The sequence below is a fragment of the Zalophus californianus genome, chromosome 9 (genome assembly GCF_009762305.2).
Source record: "Zalophus californianus isolate mZalCal1 chromosome 9, mZalCal1.pri.v2, whole genome shotgun sequence".
In the NCBI taxonomy this organism is placed as follows: domain Eukaryota; kingdom Metazoa; phylum Chordata; class Mammalia; order Carnivora; family Otariidae; genus Zalophus; species Zalophus californianus.
In genome coordinates this window covers 116,446,746-116,471,147 of record NC_045603.1, presented here as the reverse complement: position 1 = coordinate 116,471,147, position 24,402 = coordinate 116,446,746, and the positions used below count along the sequence as shown (strand labels likewise).

The 24,402-nt window shown below is 41.6% G+C and overlaps 2 protein-coding genes across 5 annotated transcripts in view; both read left to right on the top strand.

Annotated features, from left to right (window-relative positions):
* Window positions 1-2,015: 2,015 nt before the first annotated feature.
* LOC113922239 (vesicle transport protein SEC20-like) lies at window positions 2,016-2,649 on the top strand. Its single transcript, XM_035729340.1, has one exon. The coding sequence runs from the start codon at window positions 2,026-2,028 to the stop codon at window positions 2,647-2,649; it is 624 nt and encodes a 207-aa protein (XP_035585233.1). The 5' UTR covers window positions 2,016-2,025.
* Window positions 2,650-24,100: 21,451 nt separating this feature from the next.
* Window positions 24,101-24,402, top strand: part of MYO3A (myosin IIIA) — a 231,842-nt gene continuing 231,540 nt past the window's right edge. For 3 of the 4 annotated variants that reach the window (XM_035729263.1, XM_027593914.2, XM_027593918.2), the window contains exon 1: window positions 24,101-24,234. The gene's annotated coding sequence lies outside the window, so the exon portion shown is untranslated. The remainder of the gene's footprint in view (window positions 24,235-24,402) is intronic. The other variant, XM_035729262.1, reaches the window with a different exon arrangement.

Below are 24,402 nucleotides of genomic sequence, written 5' to 3'. Positions count from 1 at the left end.
AGTCAGGCTCTGCACTGGGTATGGAAACCACTTAAGATTCTCTCTCTCCTTCTCCCTGTGCCTCTCCCCCTCCTCAAATAAATAAATAAATATTAATTAATTAATTAATGCAGGCTGATGCAGTAGAATAAGAATTTTGGAACATTAAGAAGATCTTTCCGAACATGTGTTATTAGTTATTTAGAAGAATAATATATTTGAAATTCTATTTGAAAATAGATTTATTCCTAGAATTTCTCTTACCTGGTGCTATTTCCCTAAGGCATTCACTAAGGTGTTTGATGCACCTTTGACATAAAGAGAAAAGGTGAGGGGCCCAGACAGATGAGGATGGGAACAGAAATCCCACATAGATCTGGGGACTCAGGCCGACTTATACCTCCCTATCCCGGATAGATATCAAAAGGTAGTGTGATCCCAGAAGAACAATGGCTGTTTGACAACTTCTCAGAATTCTCCCAGACCCCAGGATCAGGAGAGACAGCGTATTGACAGTAGAACCCAAGAGGGGCGTGGTAGTTACTAAGAGAACAAGAAAGACCCGAAACCTTAGAGTCACAAATGGAAAACAACTTAGCAATGACTGTGAGGTGAAGTGGGATCTTATAACAGTTTTATAGATGAGCCAAGTAAAGCAATAACTGCGGTTAAGTATAAAAGTCCACCACAAACAGGAAATAGGAAAGCCAGGATTTATACCCAAGTAGGCTCCTTCAAATTCTGCAGTAGCATTGGCACATAAGTGAAGAATAAACCCACTGAGTAGACTAAGCAACCTAGAAAAAAAAAAAAATCCATCTATTTAGAAACTTTATTTATGACATTTCACATCAGTCAGGGAAAAAATGGACTATTTGCCAAAGTTGGCCTGGGCAAATTTTCGTCAATATGGAAAAAAAAAATTGGAGTCTTTCCAAATCACACATAATAATCAGTTCCAAATGTGAATTACAAAATTATAAAATGTAGAACATGTAGGTGAATATCCTTATGACTGATATGGAGAAGGACTTCTTTTTTTTATTTGTTTGAAAGATTTTATTTATTTGACAGAGAGAGAGAAAGCACAAGCAGGTGGAGTGGCAGGGAGAGGGAGAGGGAGAAGCAGGCTTCCTGGGGAGCAAGGGAGCCTGACGAAGGGCTCGATTCCAGGACCCTGGGATCATGACCTGAGCCGAAGGCAGCCACTTAACTGACTGAGCCACCCAGGCGTCCCTGGAGAAGGACTTCTTAAACAAGATACAAAAATAGTAACTCATTATTGGAGAAATTACAATTATAATTTCCAATGTACCTAAAGACTTTATAAAGAAAGTAGGAAAAAAATACACAATCTGGAGGAAGAAATTTCAACACATGTAACTGACATCAGGTTTATATCCAAAATCTATAAAGAATTGTTAGAAAGCAATAAGATGACAAGGAAACATGTAGCAAAATGGGAAAGGACATGAAGAGACTTTTGGCAGAATTGTGTCACAACACGTATTATATTCAGAACATATAAAGAATTGCTGAAAATTCAGAGGAAAATAACAAACAACCATACAGAAAAATGCACAATGTGACACATACAACTATTAACTATTTGAAGGCAGGAGCCATTTCATTGACTTTTCTGTTCATTGGGGAATATAGCACAGTGCTACACAGATGGGTGATTTTTTTTTAATTTTTAAAAGATTTTTATTTATTTATTTGAGAGAGAGTGATTAAGTGAGAGAGAGAGAGAGAGAGAGAGAACATGAGCAGGGAGGGGGCAAAGGGAGAGGGAGAAGCAGGCTCCCCACTGAGCAGGGACCCCGATGTGGGACTTGATCCCAGGACCCTGAAATCGTGACCTGAGCTGAAAGCAGATGCTTAACCAACTGAGCCACCCAGGCGCCCCTATTTTAATAGGGAAGAAATAAACACTTGGTCACTGAGAGCAATCATAGTACTAATAAGATAACAAAACCTTTTAAGGAAAGACATGAATGCAAGTTAAAAAAGAGGAAAAAAGAAATGAGAGCCGGCGTCCTCAACATGGCGGCTCCCCAAGATGTCCACGTCCGTATCTGTAACCAAGAGATTGTCAAATTCGACCTGGAGGTGAAGGCGCTTATCCAGGATATTCGAGATTGTTCAGGACCATTAAGTGCACTTACTGAACTGAATACTAAAGTGAAAGGGAAGTTTCAGCAGTTGCGGCACAGAATACAGGAGCTTGAGCAGTCAGCGAAAGAGCAAGACAAAGAGTCGGAGAAGCAAGTTCTGCTCCAGGAAGTGGAGAATCACAAAAAGCAGATGCTCAGCAATCAGACCTCATGGAGGAAGGCTAATCTCACTTGCAAAATTGCTGTCGACAATCTACAGAAAGCAGAACTTCTCCAGGGAGGAGACCTCTTAAGACAAAGGAAAACCACCAAAGAGAGCCTGGCCCAGACGTCCAGTGCCATCACGGAGAGCCTCATGGGAATCAGCAGGATGATGTCCCAGCAGGTCCAGCAGAGCGAGGAAGCCATGCAGACTCTAGCCAATTCTTCCCGGACTATCCTGGATGCAAATGAAGAGTTTAAGTCCATGTCAGGGACCATCCAGTTGGGACGGAAGCTTATCACAAAATATAATCGCCGAGAGCTGACAAAAAAAAAAAAAAAAAAGAAATGAGAGATTGAGGGTGGTGGAAGGTGGATGACTAATGGAAAATGTCTGGCTCCTGATCAGATTCATTTTGCCTCTCTCAGATGCTTATTCACCAATAGCGTGATATCCAGCATCTTGAAGTTGGGTAGCCGGTGGCACAAATATGATTTTGAGAAAAGGAGGGTGGGGTGTCCTGGATCAAAGTGTCAAGTGTGGTCATTTCTTGTATTACTTTCAGAAAGACTCAGACGATTAGATACCAACTGTGGGAAGTGTTTAAGAATCAGAAAGATAGTTTGGAATCACAGAGGAAGAAATAATAGATTACCTGGATAAACATATGTTGCCTATTAAGGTTAATATATGGGGGGCACTCATGTTGGATCATCATGACCTGCAGTGCCCTCTCCATGGAAGTATTAGTGAGGTAAACAAGCAGTTGAAATTCTCTAGTGGGAGCCATGATAGATTTAGCTGAGCAGTCTTATTTGAACTTTAATGTTTTGCTATAGTTTTCTGGATAATTTACCCTACAGGGGAGGCCAGAAATTTCCTGACCATAAGCTTTTCCTAACTGACACCAAAGGAAACCTGGGGATCCCAGATCCATCAGAGTGAGGTGACAATGATTTGATGGTGGCCATATTGGTTGGCCACACACATTCCATGAGTCAGCCTCCCTCTCGCTGCTAAATTTGTTCGTCTCTGTGTAGCTTGTGGTTTGGGCTGAGGATAGCAGTTTCTGGGATCAAAGCTGACTCCCTGGGATAAAACACCCTCTGAAAATTAATCAGCCTAATTTTTGAGGAGGTTCTGGCTACATTTAGAAAAGGGCACAAGACTGGAAGTTTCTAGCCGTGGCTTATCCAGAAAAAATAAACGATCAGAAAGAGTGGGGCCACATTGAGTGACGTTCTATCCTGCCATCTTCCCAGACTAGATTTCTAGTACACTTGTTGCCATCCTGTAATGGCTTCCTTCCTTGACTTTCTGCACCATTCACCTTGCTAGTCCCCCTTCTTGAATTGCCAACCATTGTGGGAGAAAAGATTTTTAGCTCCTGTGATTGAATTTACTTCAACTACTTCCCCATCACCCTTTTTCTTGGGTACCCAGCAATGTCATCACTCTCTCCTTATAGTTTCCTTCTACCGAATCCTTCTCTTCTCTAGGAGACCCAGCTTCAACCCACACACATGCACATATACATACTCTAAGTATATACCCATTCACTCTACCAAATAACACTATAAGGCACTGGCACACTTTCCCTTTATGTTCATCTTTCTATTTCAAATTCTTTCCACGTATTTGCCCTCTAGGTCTTTTACCTATGTTCCTGAATACTAACATTACCTTTCCATGCCTAGCTGTGCCTGTGTGTGTGTGAGCCTGCCCTGTTTGCATTCTCCTGGATTCACTCCTTGCTTCTGCCTCTTCCCTCCTGTCTTCTCATCCAGTCACTTATTCAATTTGCCAAACAGAACTTCCATCCTGTGCTAAGCACTGAGGACACCAAAACGGATAAACAGTGGTCTCTGCCTTTGAGGAGACACATAAACAAAAATTTAATATAATGGGATCAGAGCTGTTTTAATGGTGCTGCAGGGGGAAAAAAAAGAAGGTCCATGCTTCAGAATTGTCTGAGAAAACTTAGGGCTAGCCATTCGCACAGGGCATGACATATGTGCTTAACATATGCTATATATTTTATTTTCCAAGATAGATTGGCACATGATCTTCAGTTGCTCCTTTTCTATTGACTCCTTTCTCTTGCTCTGATCTCCACTAGCCTAAAAAAAAAGAAAAGGCCTTTCCTACACTGCTATCTTTCTTTCCCTTATCATCAGACTTCTTAAGAGGGTCTCCCCTGGCTAATTTTTCTTCTTTGCTACCCGTTTATTCTAAAAATATTTGTGATCCTGATTGAAATAGGAATCATCCCAGATATGTACATATGTTTACATATACACAATGAAATTCATTTTATAGACAAAATCTTTGAGACTGTCTATATTTGTGTGTATGTGTGTACAATTTTAGAGATATTTGGTGAGGACAGTGGTCTGGTATTCTGGGGCTTTTCCGGACCTGCTTTGTAGAAGTACTTTAATCAAACTTTGTTCTTTTAGGATAACTTTTAGGGATGTTAAACTCTCCAGACTCGCCATTAATCAGAGTCTATCCTTTGGGGAATGATCAAAGTTTATATCCTAATTTCCAAAACTGTTCTAGAAATTAGATCTCCCTCCATGAGCCAGAGAGTCGAGTAACATTTGCTGAGGAGCCATGTGGCCAGGTAAGTATAATGAGCCTGGAAATAATCTTCCATATCACATTCATCAAAAGAGATAGGTAGTGTGTCTGCTTTTATTTAAAGACTTTTAAGTAAGGCTCCATTCTTGATATTTTCTGTTGCCTAATTCACAATCTTTCTTGGAACAAATGCATATAGTGTCACTGGTGATGTGCAGCCCTGTAGATAGAGCATGATTCTGGAAGTTTGTTTATTTTTAAACTTAATACTTAGTGGTCACGGTGAATGTCTGAATTATAGTCACCACCGGCACACTTCAATGCAACTAGGAAATACTTTGAAACGGAGAAAGTACTATTAGAAAATGATTTTTATTAGGGATACCTGGTTGTATTATACCATTCTACAGCTTATTCCCACATCCTTCCCTATATTTTTTCTGTTTATTCATGTTTCTAATTTTGCCTTATTTCTGAATTCAACATATTACTGTTCCACTCTTCCAAATTATTTAAGTAATAAAGTTCGTGGGTTACTAAATGGTTGTCCATATTCTAAAGTTCTTAGTGTCGGGCCCCTGGGTGGCTCAGATGGTTAAGTGTCTGCCTTTGGCTCAGGTCATGATCCCAGGGTCCTGGGATGGAGTCCCACATCGGGCTCCCTGCTCTGCCGGGAGCCTGCTTCTCCCTCTCCCGCTCCCTCTGCCTCTCCCTCTCCCACTCCCTCTGCCTCTGCCTCTCTCTCTCTCTCTCTCTGACTCTCATGAATAAATAAATAAAACATTTAAAAAAAATAAAGTTCTTAGTGTCAGTTGATTAGATAATGAACAAGTGAATGGGATCATAATGTCTGATCTTTCTATTTCTTACTGTCCAACTTATCATAAAACACTAATCTTGAAGCCATTTTTAAAATTGCGTTATTAGATAGTGAAACATTACTAAAGGTTTATTTCTTAAATGAATGGTGTCCATAGTAATTTTGGAGGTATAATATAATAATTTCTGAAAGGGAATTTAACACTTCCATGTAGAGCATTTCATTCTAAATATTCAAGTTCTGTGTTAAACACAGAAAATGTTTAATTACCATTGTCATTTTCAGAGTGAAATCAAGTAAATAAAATTCAGCAAGCATTTTTCCCAAGAAGCTTAGAAAATGTTACAGATTCAAATGCTTTGGCTTTTCCTGTAAGGAAGAGAGTGGTCTCTGTTTTTCAGGTCAAAAACTGAGAGGGAGAGAAACAATCTTGCCCAGTGTTTCAAGGTGTGTCAGTAGCAAATCCACAAGAAGGCAAAGCCCTAACTCTGCAAAAGAGTAAAACTCGTTATGCAACATTCTTCTCCTCTGAGAGCTCCCCCACTTCAGATCATGGGATCCTTCACTTGAATTTAGTTTCACTTCAACCTAACCGTCAAATTTAGGAGTTCCAAATTCCACACTCCCTCAGGTCTTGCTCTCTACTCACCAATCCAATAATTTTTTTTTTTAATGGTTTAATTAGGGCCCCTGGGTGGCTCAGTTGGTTGAGTGACTGCCTTCGGCTCAGGTCATGATCCTGAAGTCCCGGGATCGAGTCCACATCGGGCTCCCTGCTCAGCAGGGAGTCTGCTTCTCCCTCTGACCCTCCCCCCTCTCCTGTGCTCTCTCTCTCTCTCATATTCTCTCTCTCAAATAAATAAATAAAATCTTTAAAAAAAATAAAATGGTTTGATTATTTTATTTTATTTTAGAGAAAGAGAGCATGTGAGTGGGGGGAAGGGAGGAGCAGAGGGAGAAGGAAAGAGTCCTCAAGCAGAGTCCCCACTGAGTGCGGAGCCTGATGCAGGGCTCAATCCCAGGATCCTGAGATCATGACCTGAGCCAAAATCAGGAGTCAGAGGTTTAACCGACTGAGCCACCCAGGTGCCCCATCAATCCAATAATTTTTAACCAGTGATAATAATTTCCTCTTTTAACACCCCTCCTAACTGCCTCCAGCCTCCAGCAGTGTGGGATTATCCAGGATTTGGAGCCAGAGGATCCGAGGTTGAGTCTCTGAGCTCTTGACCAGTTCAGACCTCGGTTTCCTCATGTGTATCATGGGGATAATAATATTGACCCCACAGAAATGTTGTAAGGATTAAACGTATGTGAAAACAATTTCACAAATGCTATTAATCATTAATAACTAATATCCATTTTATTGAGAGCCTTGAATGATTCACACAATGCAAAGAAATTTAGATTCAGTTGTTAGTAAATGGAGAGGCTATTTTGGGATATCTATGAAGTTTCCTACCTTTCTATGCAGAAGCAAACCTATACATTAAAAGGCTATCAATCTCACCCCCCACCCATGAAAATGGCTACTATCAAAAACAACATAACAAACGTTGAAGAGGATGTGGAGAAAGTGGAAACCCTGGGGTGCCTGGGTGGCTCAGTCAGTTAAGCATCAGGCTTCAGCTCAGGTCATGATCCCAGGGTCCTGGATTGAGCCCCTCATCGGGCTCCCTGTGGGGGAGTATGTGACATAATGTTTTCACATACATTTTGTGAAACGTATTGTTTTCGCATATGTTTAATCCTTACAACATTTCTGTGAGGTCAATATTATTATCCCCATGTTACACATGAGGAAATGCTCCCTCTCCCTCTGCTGCTCCCTATGCTTATGCTCTCTCTGTCAAATAAATAAATAAATAAAATTAAAAAAAAAAAGAAACTGGAAACCTTGTGCAGTGTTGGTGGGAATGTAAAATGGTACAACTTTTGTGGAAAATAGTAGTTTCCTCAAAAAATTAAAAATAGACATATAATTTGATCCAGCAACACCACTCTTGGGTATATACCCAAAAGGCTTGAAAGCAGAGACTTGAAGAGATGTTTGCACAAACATCCATGTTCATAGCAGCATTCTTCTTCTTCTTTTTAAAAAGATTTTATTTATTTATTTGAGAGAGAGAGAAAGAGAGCACGAGAGGGGGGAGGGTCAGAGGGAGAAGCGGACTCCCCGCTGAGAGACTCGATCCCAGGACCCTGGGATCATGACCTGAGCCAAAGGTAGATGCTTAACCAACTGAGCCACCCAGGTGTCCCCACAGCAGCATTCCTCTTAATAGGCAAAAGGTGAAAGCAATCCAAGTGTCCGTGGATGGGTGAATGGATAAACAAAATGTGGTGTACATGCACAATGGATTAGTATTCAATCTTAAAAAGCAAGGAAATTCTGACACATGCTACAACATGGATGAGCCTTGAAGACTTTATGCTCAGTGAAATAAGACAGTCACAAAAGGACAAATACTATGTGATTCACTTATGTGAGTTACCTAGATACTCAATTCATAGAGACAAAAAGTAGAATGGAGGGGTGAGCACTGAGAACTGTTGCTTCTTGTGGTGCTCAGGGCCCGGGGGAATGGAAAATGATAGTTATATTGTTAATGGGGACAGACTTTCAGGTTTACAAGATGAAAAGTTTTGTGGGTGGATGGTGGTGATGATGGTTGCACAACAGTGTGAATGTACTTAATGCCACTGAAATGTACACTTAAAAATAACTAAAATGTGGGGCGCCTGGGTGGCTCAGTTGGTTAAGCATCTGCCTTTGATTCAGGTCAGGATTCCAGGGTCCTGGGATCAAGCCCCACGTTGGGCTACTTGCCCAGCCTGCTTTCTCCCTCTCTCTCTGCCCCTCCCCCTGCTTGTGTTCTCCCCCCCCACTCTATCACACTTTCTCTCTGTTAAATAAATTAATTAAAAAAAAATAAAATGGTAAATGTTATATTATATGTATTTTGCCAGAATTTGTTTTAAAAGGCAGTCAACCAATTTGGCACATCAAATTCCCCCATTTCTTATCTGAACAATTGTCTGTAAACAAAGTATCTAAAAAAAAAAAAACTGAGGCACCTGGGTGGCTCAGTCCCTTAAGCATCTGCCTTCGGCTCAGGTCCTGATGTCAGGGTTCTGGGATGGAGCCCCACATTGGGCTCCCTGTTCCACGGGAAACCTGCTTCTCCCTCTCCTACTCCCCCTGCTGTGTTCCCTCTCTGCCAAAATAAATAAATAAAGTCTTTAAAAAAATTATTATTTTAGGCAAGTTTTTAAAATAAGAAAGTCTGCAATGTATCCCCTACTCTATAAAACTCAACTGTGTATAAACGAGCTTCTTATTACCTGAGGCCACCACTTAATACACAGTACTGCCTTGGGTTAGTTGCTCAGCCTCTCTCAGCCTTACTTCACTCTTCTGTAAAATGGAAATGCCAATTTCTTTCCAGTCCAGTCAGGGTCTTGTGAGGATTATAGTAAATGATATATGCAAAGAGCCTCTTGGGCATATGGCAGAGTCAGTTCTCGATATGTTACCTTGTATGTATAAATTCCTTGAAACGAGAATTAATGATACCATCAGGGTTACAATCAACAAAGAGGGCCCCAGATATATATGGAAGGAAGGATGGTGATCTCATTCTTTTTCTTGAAGGTAATGGGAACTCTGTGGCTTTGTAGCATCAAATGTACATTTAGGCATCGATTTCTTTTTGGCACCACAAAGAAGCATAGTTCTTAGTGCTCACCCCTCCAGTTAAGCAGCTCATCCACAGTCTGCACCAATGGGGATACCCACCCTCAGCAAGGGCTAGAATGATTTGCTCTAATTTGCTCTGCCTGAAAGATGTCCCTGCATATGTTTTTAAGCATCAAACCCTGTACCCTCAGAGGTATAAAAACCGCATATTTGGTGGACTTGGGCGGGGGGAAACATGTCTTGCATCTGTAAACATTTGAAAATGTATTTCCAAAGGTGGATCTTGTCCTTTCTTTTTATTTCTTTATGTTTTTTAACATTTGTTTTCCTGGGCGCCTGGGTGGCTCAGTCGTTAAGCGTCTGCCTTCGGCTCGGGTCATGATCCCAGGGTCCTGGGATCGAGTCCCGCATCGGGCTCCCTGCTCGGCGGGAAGCCTGCTTCTCCCTCTCCCACTCCCCCTGCTTGTGTTCCTGCTCTCGCTGTCTCTCTCTGTCCAATAAATAAATAAAATCTTTAAAAAAAAAAAAAAACATTTGTTTTCCTGGTTTTCCTCCTTTTCAGAGCTATCTTGTATAGAATCTACTGCTCCCATTACACTAATTAGCAATGTAAATATTTTAACAAACTCTGTGGGATTACTTTACCTTAGCTTTAAGCAAATGTATAATTTAACACCAGCAGGACAACTTGCATCACCCCATCATTTGATGCTTCCCAGCCTTGAATTCATACCATGATAGAGAATTTTACAGTTTTGGAATCAGAGATGAGTTCTTCATGTAAAAGATAAGGCTATGCCTTCATTTCAGCTTCAGGAACTTTCAGAAGAGAATGAGCATTGGAATTTTTATTGGTGTTGCTTAAATCAAAGAGAACAAAACATACACATCCTGAACCCTTGGCCTGTTAATTATAATCATAGCGAAGGCTAATTATATTGCTAATCCGGAAAAGTTCACCCTGAACCCTGTTTGCCTAAAAACTCTAGTTCACAGTTGTTAAATGACACTTATGTAGTCCTCCTGTGCCCTTCCCATTGTGTTGAAGGAGACTCATTTTGGAGTGGGATATGCAAAATTTATTTTTTCTGTTGACTTTTCCAACCCTCCTCTTTTTCTTCTCTTTCTGCTCTGGTGCTGACTGCCCCCAAAGTGCAGTGTTTTTGAAAGTCTCTGCCAAAGAAGGAAGTTTCAGCAATAATGAACTAACACATAAACATGGACAAAATACCATTGTTTCCTAAGAATGGTTGCTTCCGTTTGTTCTGTGATTCACCTGTACTTGCCCATATGATTCCTCACTAGAATGGGTGGATCTGGCTTCAGCTCTGGGGCTGTTCTTCTGGGGCTCCTTTCAGTTTGGATGAGATCAGTCAAAGGAAATGTGATGCAGGTGAGCAGCAGTACTCTGTCCTCCTCTGCGAGAACTCGAGCGAGGTTCTCTCTTGAGGGACAGAACCAGACCCCTGGGCAGGTTAGCCCTGAGAGGGAGCCAGGCAATTGCTACGTGTGTCTTTTTTTTTTTTTTTTTAAGATTTTATTTATTTGACAGAGAGAGAGTGAGATAGCGAGAAAGGGAACCCAAGCAGGGGGAGTGGGAGAGGGAGAAGCAGACTTCCTGCTGAGCAGGGAGCCCGATGTGGGGCTCAATCCCAGGACCCTGCGATCATGACCTGAGCTGAAGGCAGACGCTTAACACTGAGCCACCCAGGCGCACCTACGTTTGTCTTTTTATTTCAGTACATTCGATCACCTACCTGAAAGGAAGATAGGATTCATTTACACAATTCAGGGTCCTCATTCAATAAAGGAATATGATTAACATAAAATAGTAGGTTTTTGGAAGCCATGGTCACCTCTTTATTTAGATTTCTGCAGAAGACTTAATACTGGGCAGGAAAGAAGTAGGAAACATTCAATTCGTAAGGGGTACTTCTGGAGGGAAAAATCTCTGTTAGCCTTGACTTTGGCTACCTTGGTTTGAAGAAATACATAGTTTTAGTATCAGGGTTTTCCTGAAAAAAAAAAAAAAAACCGACAAAAAACAACTAAAAGCAGTAGTTACCATTTAATGAGTCAACGAAGTACCGGAACTTACGTATTATCTTTTTAGTCCTTAACATCTCTGAACTTGAGTATACGTTTCTCTGTGAAGGTGTTAATAATAGTTATTTTGCTATACAAAAGAGACAAATAAGGTTCAGAGAAATTAAAGAATTGTACAAAATTCATGCAGCTAGTACTAGAGTGAATCTCAATGATAATAAAGGCCACTTTCTTTCTATGAGATTATAAAGATGACTCTCCATGAAATTATCCGAGTTTCTTGATTCAAATAGCTGGCATATTGGAATATGAAGAAAAGAGTTTTGTAATAGGAGCCCTGAAATCCTTCTGTGAGTGGAAGATGCTAATTATAATACTGATATAATACTGATGTAATAATTAGAGCTAATATATGTTAATTGTGTATTATATGCCACTTATAGAGTTCCTATAGTGATAACTTCATTTAATCCTCAAAATAGCTCTATGATGTAGGTAATATTCTTATTTTTCACCATTTTCTAGATGAGTAAATTGAGGCACAGAAACTTTAAATAATGTACAAATTGCTTGGGCGCCTGGGTGGCTCAGTTGGTTAAGCGACTGCCTTCAGCTCAGGTCATGATCCTGGAGTCCCGGGATCGAGTCCCGCATCGGGCTCCCTGCTCGGCGGGGAGTCTGCTTCTCCCTCTGACCCTCTTCCTTCTCATGCTTTCTATCTCTCATTCTCTCTCTCAAATAAATAAATAAAATCTTTAAAAAAAAAAAAAAAAATAATGTACAAATTGCAAATACATAGTGTTCATTGTTCATAGCCAAGAGGTCAACTGATAATAAATTAATTAAATGTGTATGATGAACTCTAATTTTTTTACTGCTAAGCTAGAATAAGAGTTGAGATTTTTGTGGGAAAAATAAACCAAAGTAAGTGAAATAAACTCTATTGAAATGTAATGGTCTGGAAAGGTCTAGATAACTAAAACATGCTGGGTATTATAGAATACCATACCAAGAGTATTTTGGGGGGCGCCTGGGTGACGCAGTTGGTTAAGCGCCCGAGTCTTGGTTTTGGCTCAGGTCATGACCTCAGGGTCATGAGATTGGGCTCCGTGCTCAGCACAGAGTCTGCTTAAGTTTCTCTCTCCCTCTGCCCCTTCCCCCGCTCTCTCTATCTCTCTCTCAAATAAAATAAACCCTTTAAAAAACAGAATAGAGAGTATTTTTGAAGCACTCTCATAAATTGGCAGTACTTTTATGACTCTAGGATATTTTCATTCTCTTTACTCTCTTGTACTTACTGCCTGGCATGTTTAACCCCAAGGATTTTCTACACTTGTAACATCCTGAATATTTGTTTGCCTGCTTTTGCCTGAATATGTTCAGGATCTCCCGGAGGTTATCTCTAATATTACAATGTCAATAGGAGATACTAACACACATGCCTTTTGACCTGAAAATTCCTCACATCCCACTATCTGATCATACAAAAAGACTGAATGCTTTGTTAGTTCCATAATTTTTAAAGTCAGGCATAAGATTTCTAAAATCCCTGGTAACTGAGTGGAAAACAGGAACTTGATTCTATGTTTTTAGGTCATTTCCTTCCAAAATTGATTCTACTTGGAGCCTCCATCCATCTCTACCACATTGCGGCATGTGTATCTCCCCGGGAGCATCCAAATAACCACTCTACGGGATTACTGGACTCACTGTTAAGTTTCCTGAGTGGTGACAATTTGCATGATGCTGCTAAATTAGGAATATTCAACCCAAATATCTGTCAGCAGATGAGCAGATAAAGAAGATGTATATATACAATGGAATGTTATTCAACCATGAGAAGGAAGGAAATCCTGCCATTTGTGACAACTTGGATGAATCTTGAGGGCATCATGTTAAGTGTCAGACAAAGAATGACAAATACTCTATGATATCCCTCATAAGTAGAAAATAAAAAAGCTAAATTCCTAGAAATAGAGAGTAGAATGATGGTTGCCAGGGGCTACAGGGTGGGCAAATGGGGAGATGTTGGTCAAAGGGTACACACTTCCAGTTGTAAGATGAATACGTTCTGGGGATATAATGTATAGCATGGGGATGATAGCTAATAATTAATACTGTATTATATACATAAAAGTTGCTAAGATTGTAAATCTTAAATATCTGGCACAAGCCAAGCTACTCATGCTGTTTGACAAAGTTCAAGTATGGGGGATAATCCTGAAAATCAGGAGACTCCACAGCTGGCTCCTGCTACTTCCTTTCATTTTATTTGCGGCAATCTTTATAATCATGGGATTTTTTCTAGGGTTTCATGATAAAATGATTTATAAATTTAGTTATGCCTATGCAAGCAATCATAACGAAACTGATTCCAGGAAGGCTGACAATGGGCCAAGAAGTAAAATTACCCAATGTCCTCCAATCCGTAATTCATCTAACATGAGCAACGTGGAGTTCTTTTGATAAGCTTCGTTTAAGGGAGCTGTTGGATCCAGACCCAGTAAAAATTCCTATTGATGAGATCCCACAGGCACCTCAGAAGCACCAGTGTTCTAAGAGAAGAGCATCTCATGTCGTTCCCATAGTAAGGGACCTCCCTATGCTGCATACAAAATAGGAGGCCACCTCTGCTATGCCCCTCGAGGCAAGCCCTGGAGTAGGATTAACTTCCTTACCCCTACTCCTCCCGTTCCTTATACTGGAGTTGATGGTGAGGACATGAATAAATGGTACAAGATTAAGGGAAAAAGGGTGCGGGCATCATCTGACAGCCTCTGGGAAAGGATTAAGAGGAGTAATCCTCCGTGGTGTCTATGGAGCAAGGACAAGAGACAAAAACATATAGAAATGGAATAAGTACTTTGATAAGATAGGGTGCACACACTGTAAGCTGCCTTTGGAGAAAGAATAAACTGTAGATAACCTTTATAGGTCACACTTTGTCTCGCCCGGTCACGCTCTGTTTTTTAAATCTGAAATGATTGCGATAAAACGTAAAAAATAAAATCACATGTTATGAAAGAATGGAAAAACAAGGAAACATTCTAATGAATAAAAAAAGTCCCTCCGAGGCTATCGAGGGAGATGCTTACAACCTGATCCTGTGTCTGTGCCTCCTCACTCGCCGACATCGTCCTTTCCTTCGAGGAACCCTTTCCTGCTGGAGCTGGACTCTGGCAAATATTCTCACCACAAAAATGAAATGGACAAGCTAGAAGTATTAGCTATTGCTATGGTGGTAATCATTTTGCAATATATAAATGTATGAAATCAATACGTGGACTCCTTAAAACTTACACAGTGTATATGTCAATTATATCTCAATAGAGCTGGAAAAAGAACAGTTTGGATACTAATGTCAATTGTTTTGCACAGTCTCAGACTCACTGTGGGTTAGCTCCCAGCTCTTAGTTCCTTCTTCCTGTGCCGCCTCCTCGATGTCAAGGGCTCATCACCTTTTAAATTACTAAACACTTGGGATACTTTGGGGCAGAAAGTAAACTCACAGTGGCCTCACCCCCAGTGATATGAGTGAAGAGTGATTAAACAAGACACCCTAGAGATCTGGGTGCTTCAATAGAGACAACCCTGCCCCACAGGAGGACACTTCTCCATGGGGTAGAAAAAGCTTCTATGTTTCATGGGCTCCAGCCACCATGTTAATTCTTGGATCCTCATTCCCATAGGGCCTGAATGCCACCTTCTCAGTTGGCCCTGCCCCTCCCCACACTACTTTTGACAGCCTCTATGCCCAACCTTTTTATCCCCTTTCCCTGCTCTATTCTTTTCATATTTGTTACCATCAGAAGTGAAATATATTTGACTTATTTAGTCTTTACAACTAGAACGCAAGCTCCATTCAAGCAGGGATTTTGACCATGTCTTGGATTGTTATATCCCCTACACTGAGAATACACCTGGCATACAGGAAGCTTTTGATCCATATTTTTTAATGAAATTAAAAATTATTTTCTTAATTCTCTTTCTATACATGGATCCTTTACAACTAGGATTGTCAAATCCAAAACATTGACATAAGGAGATCTAAGGGTCTCCGTTTTCTGTAGGAACTCTGTTGGGGTCCACAACTATAAGCTTAAAAATAAAGATCATAATTTGTATCTCTTTGTATACCATGGGTACCTGCCCAAGTGAGTTCCCAGTAGCCCCAAACCCACCCTAAGATTAATCAGGCAGTGAGTGCAATGTTCTGGCAAGAATGTGGGCCAAAAGAAAGAAAGTCAGCGCTCTTCCCTTGGGGTGTGCTACCTACTTGATGTGTGCCCTCAGGCAAGTGAATTAACCCCCAGTGTCCTACTCTATAAAATAGGGGGTTGAAGTATATGATGTTGAAATTTCCCTTAAATTCCCTCCTACCCTGACCCTCTATCTTCCAACCCAAAATGCTCCATAAGGAAAAATGCACAATTATAAACAGTCTGCGATAATCCAGAGAGAGCTTAAAAAACAAACAGAAACAAAAAACAAAACCAAGAAATCTCTCAACACACTTCAAATTTTTAAAAAGCTATGTTAGCTATAAATATTCTGAAGGAAAGATATTAAATACCTTCCTCTACTTTCTAAGAAGTAAACCCTACTTCACACCCTCAATGCTTGTCCTTTTTCCCCACCAAGTGTTGGTCGCGCAACTGACTGCGCCACCCAAGCACCCCTAAATGAAACTGTTTTTAAACTATGGTTTAAATTCTGATTAAGAATCCAAACCAAACATTTCATTTTGATAATGATTATTTGATATTATCTTGCCAACTGATGAGCGTCGGTGGAAGTATCTGATACTAAATGAATGTAGGTCAAGGTAAAAAAAAATGATCACCAACAAAAACCATCATTCACCAAACAAGACATGTTCTTCCTTTCTATTCACTGTTTTACTGCCTGACGCATAAGGAGCAAGAGGGAAAGAAAGCCTATGCAATGCGTGCTATTTGAAGCAGCTTGCATACACTCTACAGCAGTGAACATTTCAATTAAATTACATAGTGATATTACACAGTTCCTCCCTCCCACACAACCTAATGCAAAGCAATGGCAAAAGTTCAAAATTCATAAAGAAAAATCAAGTCGGTGACCCCAATGACGTCTTAAAATGTGGAATTTTTTTTAAAGATTTTATTTATTTATTTGAGAGAGAAAGAATGAGAGAGAGAGAGAGAGAGCGCACATGAGAGGGGGGAGGGTCAGAGGGAGAAGCAGACTCCCTGCTGAGCAGGGAGCCCGATGTGGGACTTGATCCCACAGCGAGAGAGGGAACACAAGCAGGCGGAGTGGGAGAGGGAGAAGCAGGCTTCCCGCGGAGCAGGGAGCCTGATGCTGGGCTTGATCCCAGGACCCTGGGATCATGACCTGAGCCGAAGGCAGACGCTTAACCATCTGAGCCACCCAGGTGCCCAAAATGTGGAATATTTTACAGACACATATAAGTCAAATCTTGGACTCTGCCTGAATAGATGAAGTAAAAATGATAGTTTTGATATGCTTGCACTAGCGTAATTGCGTAATGCATATGTAAATGTTTACAGGTCCTTAGCGCTGAGAAACTGATAGCAAGGAGGCAACCAGCCAAAGGGCCCAAAGCTAAGATTAAGAAAACACCTGGACCAACTTTTTGAACCAGTTTTGAATCCAGACAAGTTAGATGATTTACATAAGGTTAGTGGTGAAAGGATGTGTTAGTCTCAACTATCTGAGTATCGTTTATATTAGTAATCTGATATTAGTAGTCCTCCACTTAGTTACAGAGTGTCAGCTCATATAGAGAGTGAGTAAATGCTGCGAATGTTTTACAGGTATATATGGCAAAGATTGGTTTCAAAGTCAATGCCTAGAACAGCTCTAGCCTATAGAAACACTGAGTAAATATTTATGGAGTGATGAATCAAGAATGAAGGGATGAAATTCTTAAAAAAAAAAAAGCCTACCATACCCGTCATACTGATTCTGGTAAAGGCTAAGCACCTGCCTTCGGCTCAGGTCATGATCCCAGGGTCCTGGGGTCAAGCCCAGCATCAGGCTCCCTGCTCCGCGGGAAGCCTGCTTCTCCCTCTCCCACTCCCCCTGCTTGTATTCCCTCTCTCGCTGTGTCTCTCTCTGTCAAATAAATAAATAAAACCTTTAAAAAAAAAAAAAGAACAATCAAGTGTATCACAACTGAGATTTTAACAGTTCAGTAAGTAGAGAGGAGAGTGGGTGCTCAGTTTGAATGGAGCTAGAGAAAGGTGCCAAGGAAGACTCACCCGGCCAAAGCCTTGCCCATCACTGGGAAGCCGTAAATGGTGTTTAGACAATTTGAAGCATCATGATTTCATCCTTGATCCCTCTGTGAAAATCAAACTCTATTTTGAACATTTACAGAGGTAGCAGCCTTTGGAATTTCTTATCTCGAAGTGATGAAACTTTAATAAGATTGTGACCTTTGAGAAGTCATTATTGAGTGCCTGCTTCAGTTTCCTTGTCGATAAATATAGACACCTACCTTACAGGACTTTCCATGAGACAGGAATATTGGGCACATAAAAGGAGATAATGCACTTGGAGAAAGCTTGCACATTTAAAAGAGAGACCCAGGGGTGCCTGGGTGGCTCAGTCAGTTAAGCGGCTGCCTTCGGCTCGGGTCTTGATCCCAGGGTCCTGGGATCGAGCCCCGCATCGGGCTCCCTGCTCGGCGGGAAGCCTGCTTCTCCCTCTCCCTCTGCCTGCCTCTCTGCCTACTTGTTCTCTCTCTGTATCTCTCTGCCAAATAAATAAAAATAAAATCTTTAAAAAAAAATAAAAGAGAAACCTGGTAGTAAGACCTACAGACTAGTCACTATATTTTCCTGCCTGGGAGGATCACCACACAGATGTGCTATCAATGCAAGGAAACTTCTTACCAAGGGTTTAAGGAATACCTTTAATAATTTAACTTATTATAAAGTTGAGAGCACAAGGCAGAGGCAAAAATCAGGAGAAAGGTGGAACGCACTAGGAGGGTGACGTCTAAATTAAGGCAATACCAGCGGAATAGAGATAAGGATACATTTGAGAACAAATGTAATTGGACTGGGGTTCATGTGCAGATCTGGCAGGGTGGAGCTTCTGAGGTTCAGAAAGCAGGACTGGGGGCTGCTCCTTCCCTTGCTTGCCCTCTAGATCTCTGCACGTGTTGGGCTGGGCTCACTCACAAGGTGCTGTGAGCTTCCCAGGTGGGGTCGGCTCCTGGCAAGTCCACTGAATTGTCTTTCTCTGAGCCTCTCTGCCTGACACTGGATGGGTGGCTTAAAACTAGGATGGGAGGTAAGAGGCCTGGGCTTACTCTTCAATTCTGTTTGAATGGTAATAAAGATGACATTGTACTCTGAGCCTCAGCTCTTTGTGGCTCATTTCTGATTTGTTAGAAATAATTCAGAATACGAGTGCGATTTACTCCCATCAACCTCTGATGGGGAGGATGAGCGTCTCCTAGATAAAAGGGAAAAAAAATAACAGTAGAAAAAAAATACTGTGAGAAGGCAGAGAACTAACCCAGTGAAGAGCTTAAGAGCAGAAAAAAGTGACACAGAAGACAAAAGAAAAGCAAACCCCACCCTTTCTGGAGCGACACACAGATATGGATCTACTCTAAAAGAGAGAGACTTTGAACACTCTCAAAAAGCTGTCTCTTATGCCTAATAATCATTTACACTTCAAACTCAATATGTAAAATTTAGAATTCATCGTTTCCCTCCCAAATCCCACTTTCTGCTGTTTTCGGTTTGGTTTCTGGGACCGCAGTTCTTTGTTTTATGGGACCACAGTTCTCTACCTAGTTCACGCAACTACAATACGTTGCATCTATCTGAGGTGTCTTGAGGCCAGACTTCATACTTCGTCTTATTTCCACCCCAAATCTACCTGATCCCTCCTACAGATTTTACTGGACTTTTCACGGAGAGGCAGAGGGTGGTTCCTTTCCCTCATGCTCCAGCAAAACATTATTAAATGGTTCCCGGGCCTCTCATTCTTTGCCCAGAATCTTTTCCTAAACTTTTCAGTTCTAATCAGCAGAACAAAGCCCTCAGATGGCTGAACCCAAATTTCCTGGAAGACAGTTCTGCAACCATTTGTTATAAATCAAGCACACTCCTTGGTGGGGGCAGGGAGGATAGTGTGTGTGTCCAAGTACACCTATCAAGCGATTCCTCCGTCAAAAATAGATATCTTGCGGGGGACAGGAGGAAGGGGGGAGTCTACTGATGACAAAAATAAGATTCCTTTCTCTGTCATGACAGCCAAGGCAACATTTCAGTGATTCTCAACTCCTTTGCCTCTCTTCCACATTCAGTTACCAAATCTGGCCGTCAGAAATCCTTGGGAGCCCCCAAAGTCACCTCTTTCTTTCTCCACTGTTAGACTGTGGTATTCACTACCAAATATTCTTTTTTTAAAAAATATTTTATTTATTTGTTTGACAGAGAGAGAGAGAGAGAGAGAGCGCACAAGCAGGGGGAGTAGCAGAGGGAGAGAGAGAGGAGGGCTCCCCACAGAGCAGGGAGCCCCTTGCAGGACTTGATCCCAGAACCCTGGGATCATGACCTGAGCCAAAGGCAGATGCTTAACCAGCTGAGCCACCCAGGCACCCCCAAATATTCTTTAATAACTCCCATGGTCAAATACATCTCCTTGGCTGGGCATGCGGGCCTTTTTGCCAAACTCACCCATTTTACAGCTTTATTTCCAATGCCTCTTCAGGCATATTGAAGCATTGTGTTTTCCTCCAGGTCTGTCTTTCTGCACGGGCTGCTCCGTCTGTCCGATGTGACCTTCTTTCTCCTACCAAGTGAGCTCCTACACTGCCTTATGCCTCAAACCAAACAACTCCTCTAAGAAGCCTTCCCTGACTGCGACCTTCTTCTCCTGGCCTTTATTCAACTTCTCAATCCAGACCCACATAGAATTAAGGTAACACTTCATGTGGCTACAGCTTCCTGCCCTCCCTCTCAATAGAGCATTTGTCATCTCTTTATTCTTTATCTGTTAAAGTCCTGGTGCTTTTCTTAACAATTTCATTGCACTTTTTAAGATATATTAAAGATATAAACCCTATTTTATCTGCTGCATTTATTTCTTCCAGAGTATTGTTCCCTTTTTTGTATCTGCTGTTTTTTGTTTGTTTTGGTTGATATTTTCAAGGGGAATACTAAATTATTTGGTTAATTTTGCCAGTTGTTTTCCTATATGATTGCTTTTAAGCGTAAAATATTTTTCCATCCAGATATTTTATAGATATTAATTTTATTTTTTCTAGACTTCTGGTTTGATTTTCTAAATCAAAATTTTTAATCCTTATCATATTTCTCTTGTGCATGGTTTGACACACTGATCTAATTATATATTTGCCTAAAAGCTAGCCAGTAGTCCTAAAATCATTTATTGAATAAAATTTTTCTCCTACATGGCTTTTTATGGCTTCACATCATATGTTAAGTTCTTGTATCTATTGGCAAACCATAAAGGAAAATAATTGGTAAATTTAACCCAAATCTATTTGGAACTATTTAATCAGTTTCTTTTGAAAAGCAAAACTAACAGACTGAGAAAGTAAAAATCCACCTGGCTATTTATCAGACTGGGACAGCCAGCTGCAAGATGAACAGGAAACCATATTTCTTCCAAGGGCACATTGCAGTTCTAAAGTGTCACTACAGACATCTTCTTTGAGTAACTACTACTTTCTTACTCATTGGAAAATCGTGTTCTCTAAAATCCTAGACGATCAGAAATTTTAATTTTTGAAATTATATCAGTAAGAATGAAACATCCCACTCTTGCTCAGAGGTCTAACTCACTTTGATACAGACAAATGGCCTTGATTTTACAACTCAGGAGCAGAGCTTCACATGAGGTGTTTCTGAATATGACATTCCAAGTTTATCCAAGGAAGCAAACCCTAGGTTCATTTTGCAGTCCAACCCTCATGTTGGCCCCTTTACTCCCAGCCCTGCTGGGCTTTGAGTTTATCAAAACTCTGCCTCATGGTGGACAGTTGCCATTGCTGCAATGAGTCGGTAAACTTGACAGTGAGACCACAGGTTTTGTCCTTGATGGTCTTAGGCTGATTGGATTGTACATACTATTCTATTCTTGTGTTGTGCCATACTCTTAATTATTATAGTTTACGAATATGTTTTTATTTCATTGTTATCGAAAGGTTCTCAAACTTTTTGGTCTTAGACCCTCTTTTACACTCCTAAAAATCATTTGAGGACACCAAAGCGCTTTTGTTTGTGTGTTATGTCTCCTGATATTTACCATATTAGAAATTTGAGAAATTTAAAAATATATTTACTTAAAAATTAATTTAAAAACACTAGTAAATTCATTGCATGTTAGTATAGACAACATTTTTTAATGAACAATAACTACAGTTTTCCAAAACAAAAGAAATTTAGTGGAAGAGATGGCATTCCTTTACATTCTTGCAAATTTGTTTCATGCTTGGCATGATAGAAGGTATATCTGCTTCAGCATCCAGCCTCTTGGTATAACACATAGGATGTAGCCAACTTGACTGTATACTTGTGAAAGAATGGATACTGAAAAAGGAGTGGAAAAAAAAAAGTCTTAATACTATCATGAAAGCAATTTTGATTTTGTGAACCCCTTGAATGACCTCAGATGCCCCAAGACCACAGTCTGAAAACCACTGGCCTTAGCTTTTCTAGTTTATGTAATTTCTCAGATGAATTCTAGAATATTTTTGTCTCTTAATTTAGGAGCTAATAATTGTGTATTCAAAATTTTGTTTTTTCACTTAAGGATATCCTCTGTCTCCCTAGTTAATAAAATATTTTTTAAATACTTTCTCAATAGTCCTGCATTTTTCTTCTTAGATCTACATTTCTCTTTTTTTTTTTATCATTCCTAGTTATTTCATATTCTTTGTTGCTATTGTAAATGGCATCCATTTTCCCATTGTATTTTAATTGGTTATTGTTGGCCTATTTTATTTTGTGTGTAGCCAGTTGGTTACTTCTTTTTTTTTTTTAAGATTTTATTTATTTATTTGAGAGAGAGAGAGAGAATGAGAGATAGAGAGCACGGGAGGGAAGAGGGTCAGAGGGAGAAGCAGACTCCCTGCTGAGCAGGGAGCCCGATGTGGGACTCGATCCCGGGTCCTCCAGGATCATGACCTGAGCGGAAGGCAGTCGCTTAACCAACTGAGCCACCCAGGTGCCCGGTTACTGCTTTTTATTATGTTAAATAATATATTTGATATGCTGGTTTTTAAAGAAGTAACTTAAAATTTTGAGTCTGTTTACATGTTAGTATTGATACGATATTCTCAATATACTGAGATATCCTCAGATACCAGATGTATCTGAGGCATAATATGATATTCTGAGAAAAATTCATTGTTCAATTTCTAGAGTTCAAAGATCTTTCTGAGGAAGGATCTTGAATATGCTGAATGCCTTTTTGGCATCTATTCAAATGATCATGTTTTTGTTAAGGCAGATGCATTGATTAGGACTAGATGACCTCTGTTCTCTTCTAGAATTCTTCTCACTTAGATAACATCATGAATGTCAGACCCATTTAGATTATTAACAGAATCAAAGGACATCTTGACTGTGGTTCCCACCTGTTGAAGGGGAGGGTGGTGGGAGGAAGGCTTAACTGTGTGCCAATGTCCCTTGAAGTTGTTCAGGGGAATGTGGTCAGCATAGACCCATTCAGGGAGCTCAGAACCGTCAGGACAGGGAGGACAGACCTGGAGCCGCACGGGACCCACTAGAGGACTGGTAATTAACAGGAGTCTTCCTAGGGAGGCGCCTGGGTGGCGCAGATGGTTAAGCGTCTGCCTTCAGCCCAGGTCATGATCCCAGGGTCCTGGGATCAAGTCCCGCATCGGGCTCCCTGCTCTTTGGGAGCCTGCCTCTCCCTCCGCCTCTCTCTCTCTGTCTCTGTCTCTGTCTCTCATGAATAAATAAATAAAATCTTTAAAAAAACAAAACAAAACAAAAAAACAGGAGTCTTCCTGAAGCAGAGTTTCCAGCTTTCATTTAGCCTGAGCCCCAGGTTCCTTAAATCGCCAAAGTGAATTGGTACCTGTGGGTGACTTCTTTAGTCACTTTCCTTTCGCAGGTCTAAAACCGATGCTTATTTTCAGCCGGGGACTTGAGCCCCATAGATTGGGGAAGTTCATGGGGGGCGCGGGGGGAGGGGAGAAAGGCACCGCGCATTAAAATTAGGTGAATTTGCTCCAGGACCCTGGGCATGTCCGGGAGGTTCCAGGGATCTGGGGGGCGCCCCAGGGTGGGCGCTGCATCCCCCTTGCCCCGCGTCCCCGGCACCAGGCCAGGGAGGCGCGGGCCTGGTCCCGGAAAGACCCTCGCAGCCCCCGCCGCCAGCCCACCGCCCAGCGAGGTTCCGAGGCGCGGGTGGCGCGCCATCTCTCTCGGCGCGGGGCTGGGTGCGGCGGGGGCGCGGCGGGGAGGAAGCACGTTCCCGAGCCCCGGGAGGGGAGTAAGGAGGCGCCCGCTTCCCGCCCAGGTAGGGGTCAGGGCCGGGCGGGTGTGGCGAGGAGCCCGGGGAGGGGGCGGGGCCTGCGGGCCCTGGAGGCGGTGCCGCTTCCCCGCTCCGGGCCGGCCCGGAGACCTGGAGGGGGAGCGTGAAGAACGTGCGGGGAGAACCGGAGGGGAGGACGCACCTCGCCCCGGCGGTCCGCGGAGGGACTTGTGGCGCCGCGCCGCGTTGGTCCCCGGGAGCTCTTGCTCGGGGATGATTTCTCTAGGAGCAGGTCGGTGGGCCTGGGGTCCCTGCAACTCCATATTCCTCTGGAAAGTTTCCTAAGGAGAGAGAAAAGTGCAGACAAGAGCACTGTGATCCTTGTTGAGAAATAGGGGAATCCTACCAGAAACGATGTCATTGAAACTTGCTAACAGCCCCGTTCTGTTTTCCAGGAGTT

Excerpts from the sequence above, each read along its gene's own strand:
- LOC113922239 (XM_035729340.1), top strand. The coding sequence starts at position 2,026 with ATGGCGGCTCCCCAAGATGTCCACGTCCGTATCTGTAACCAAGAGATT.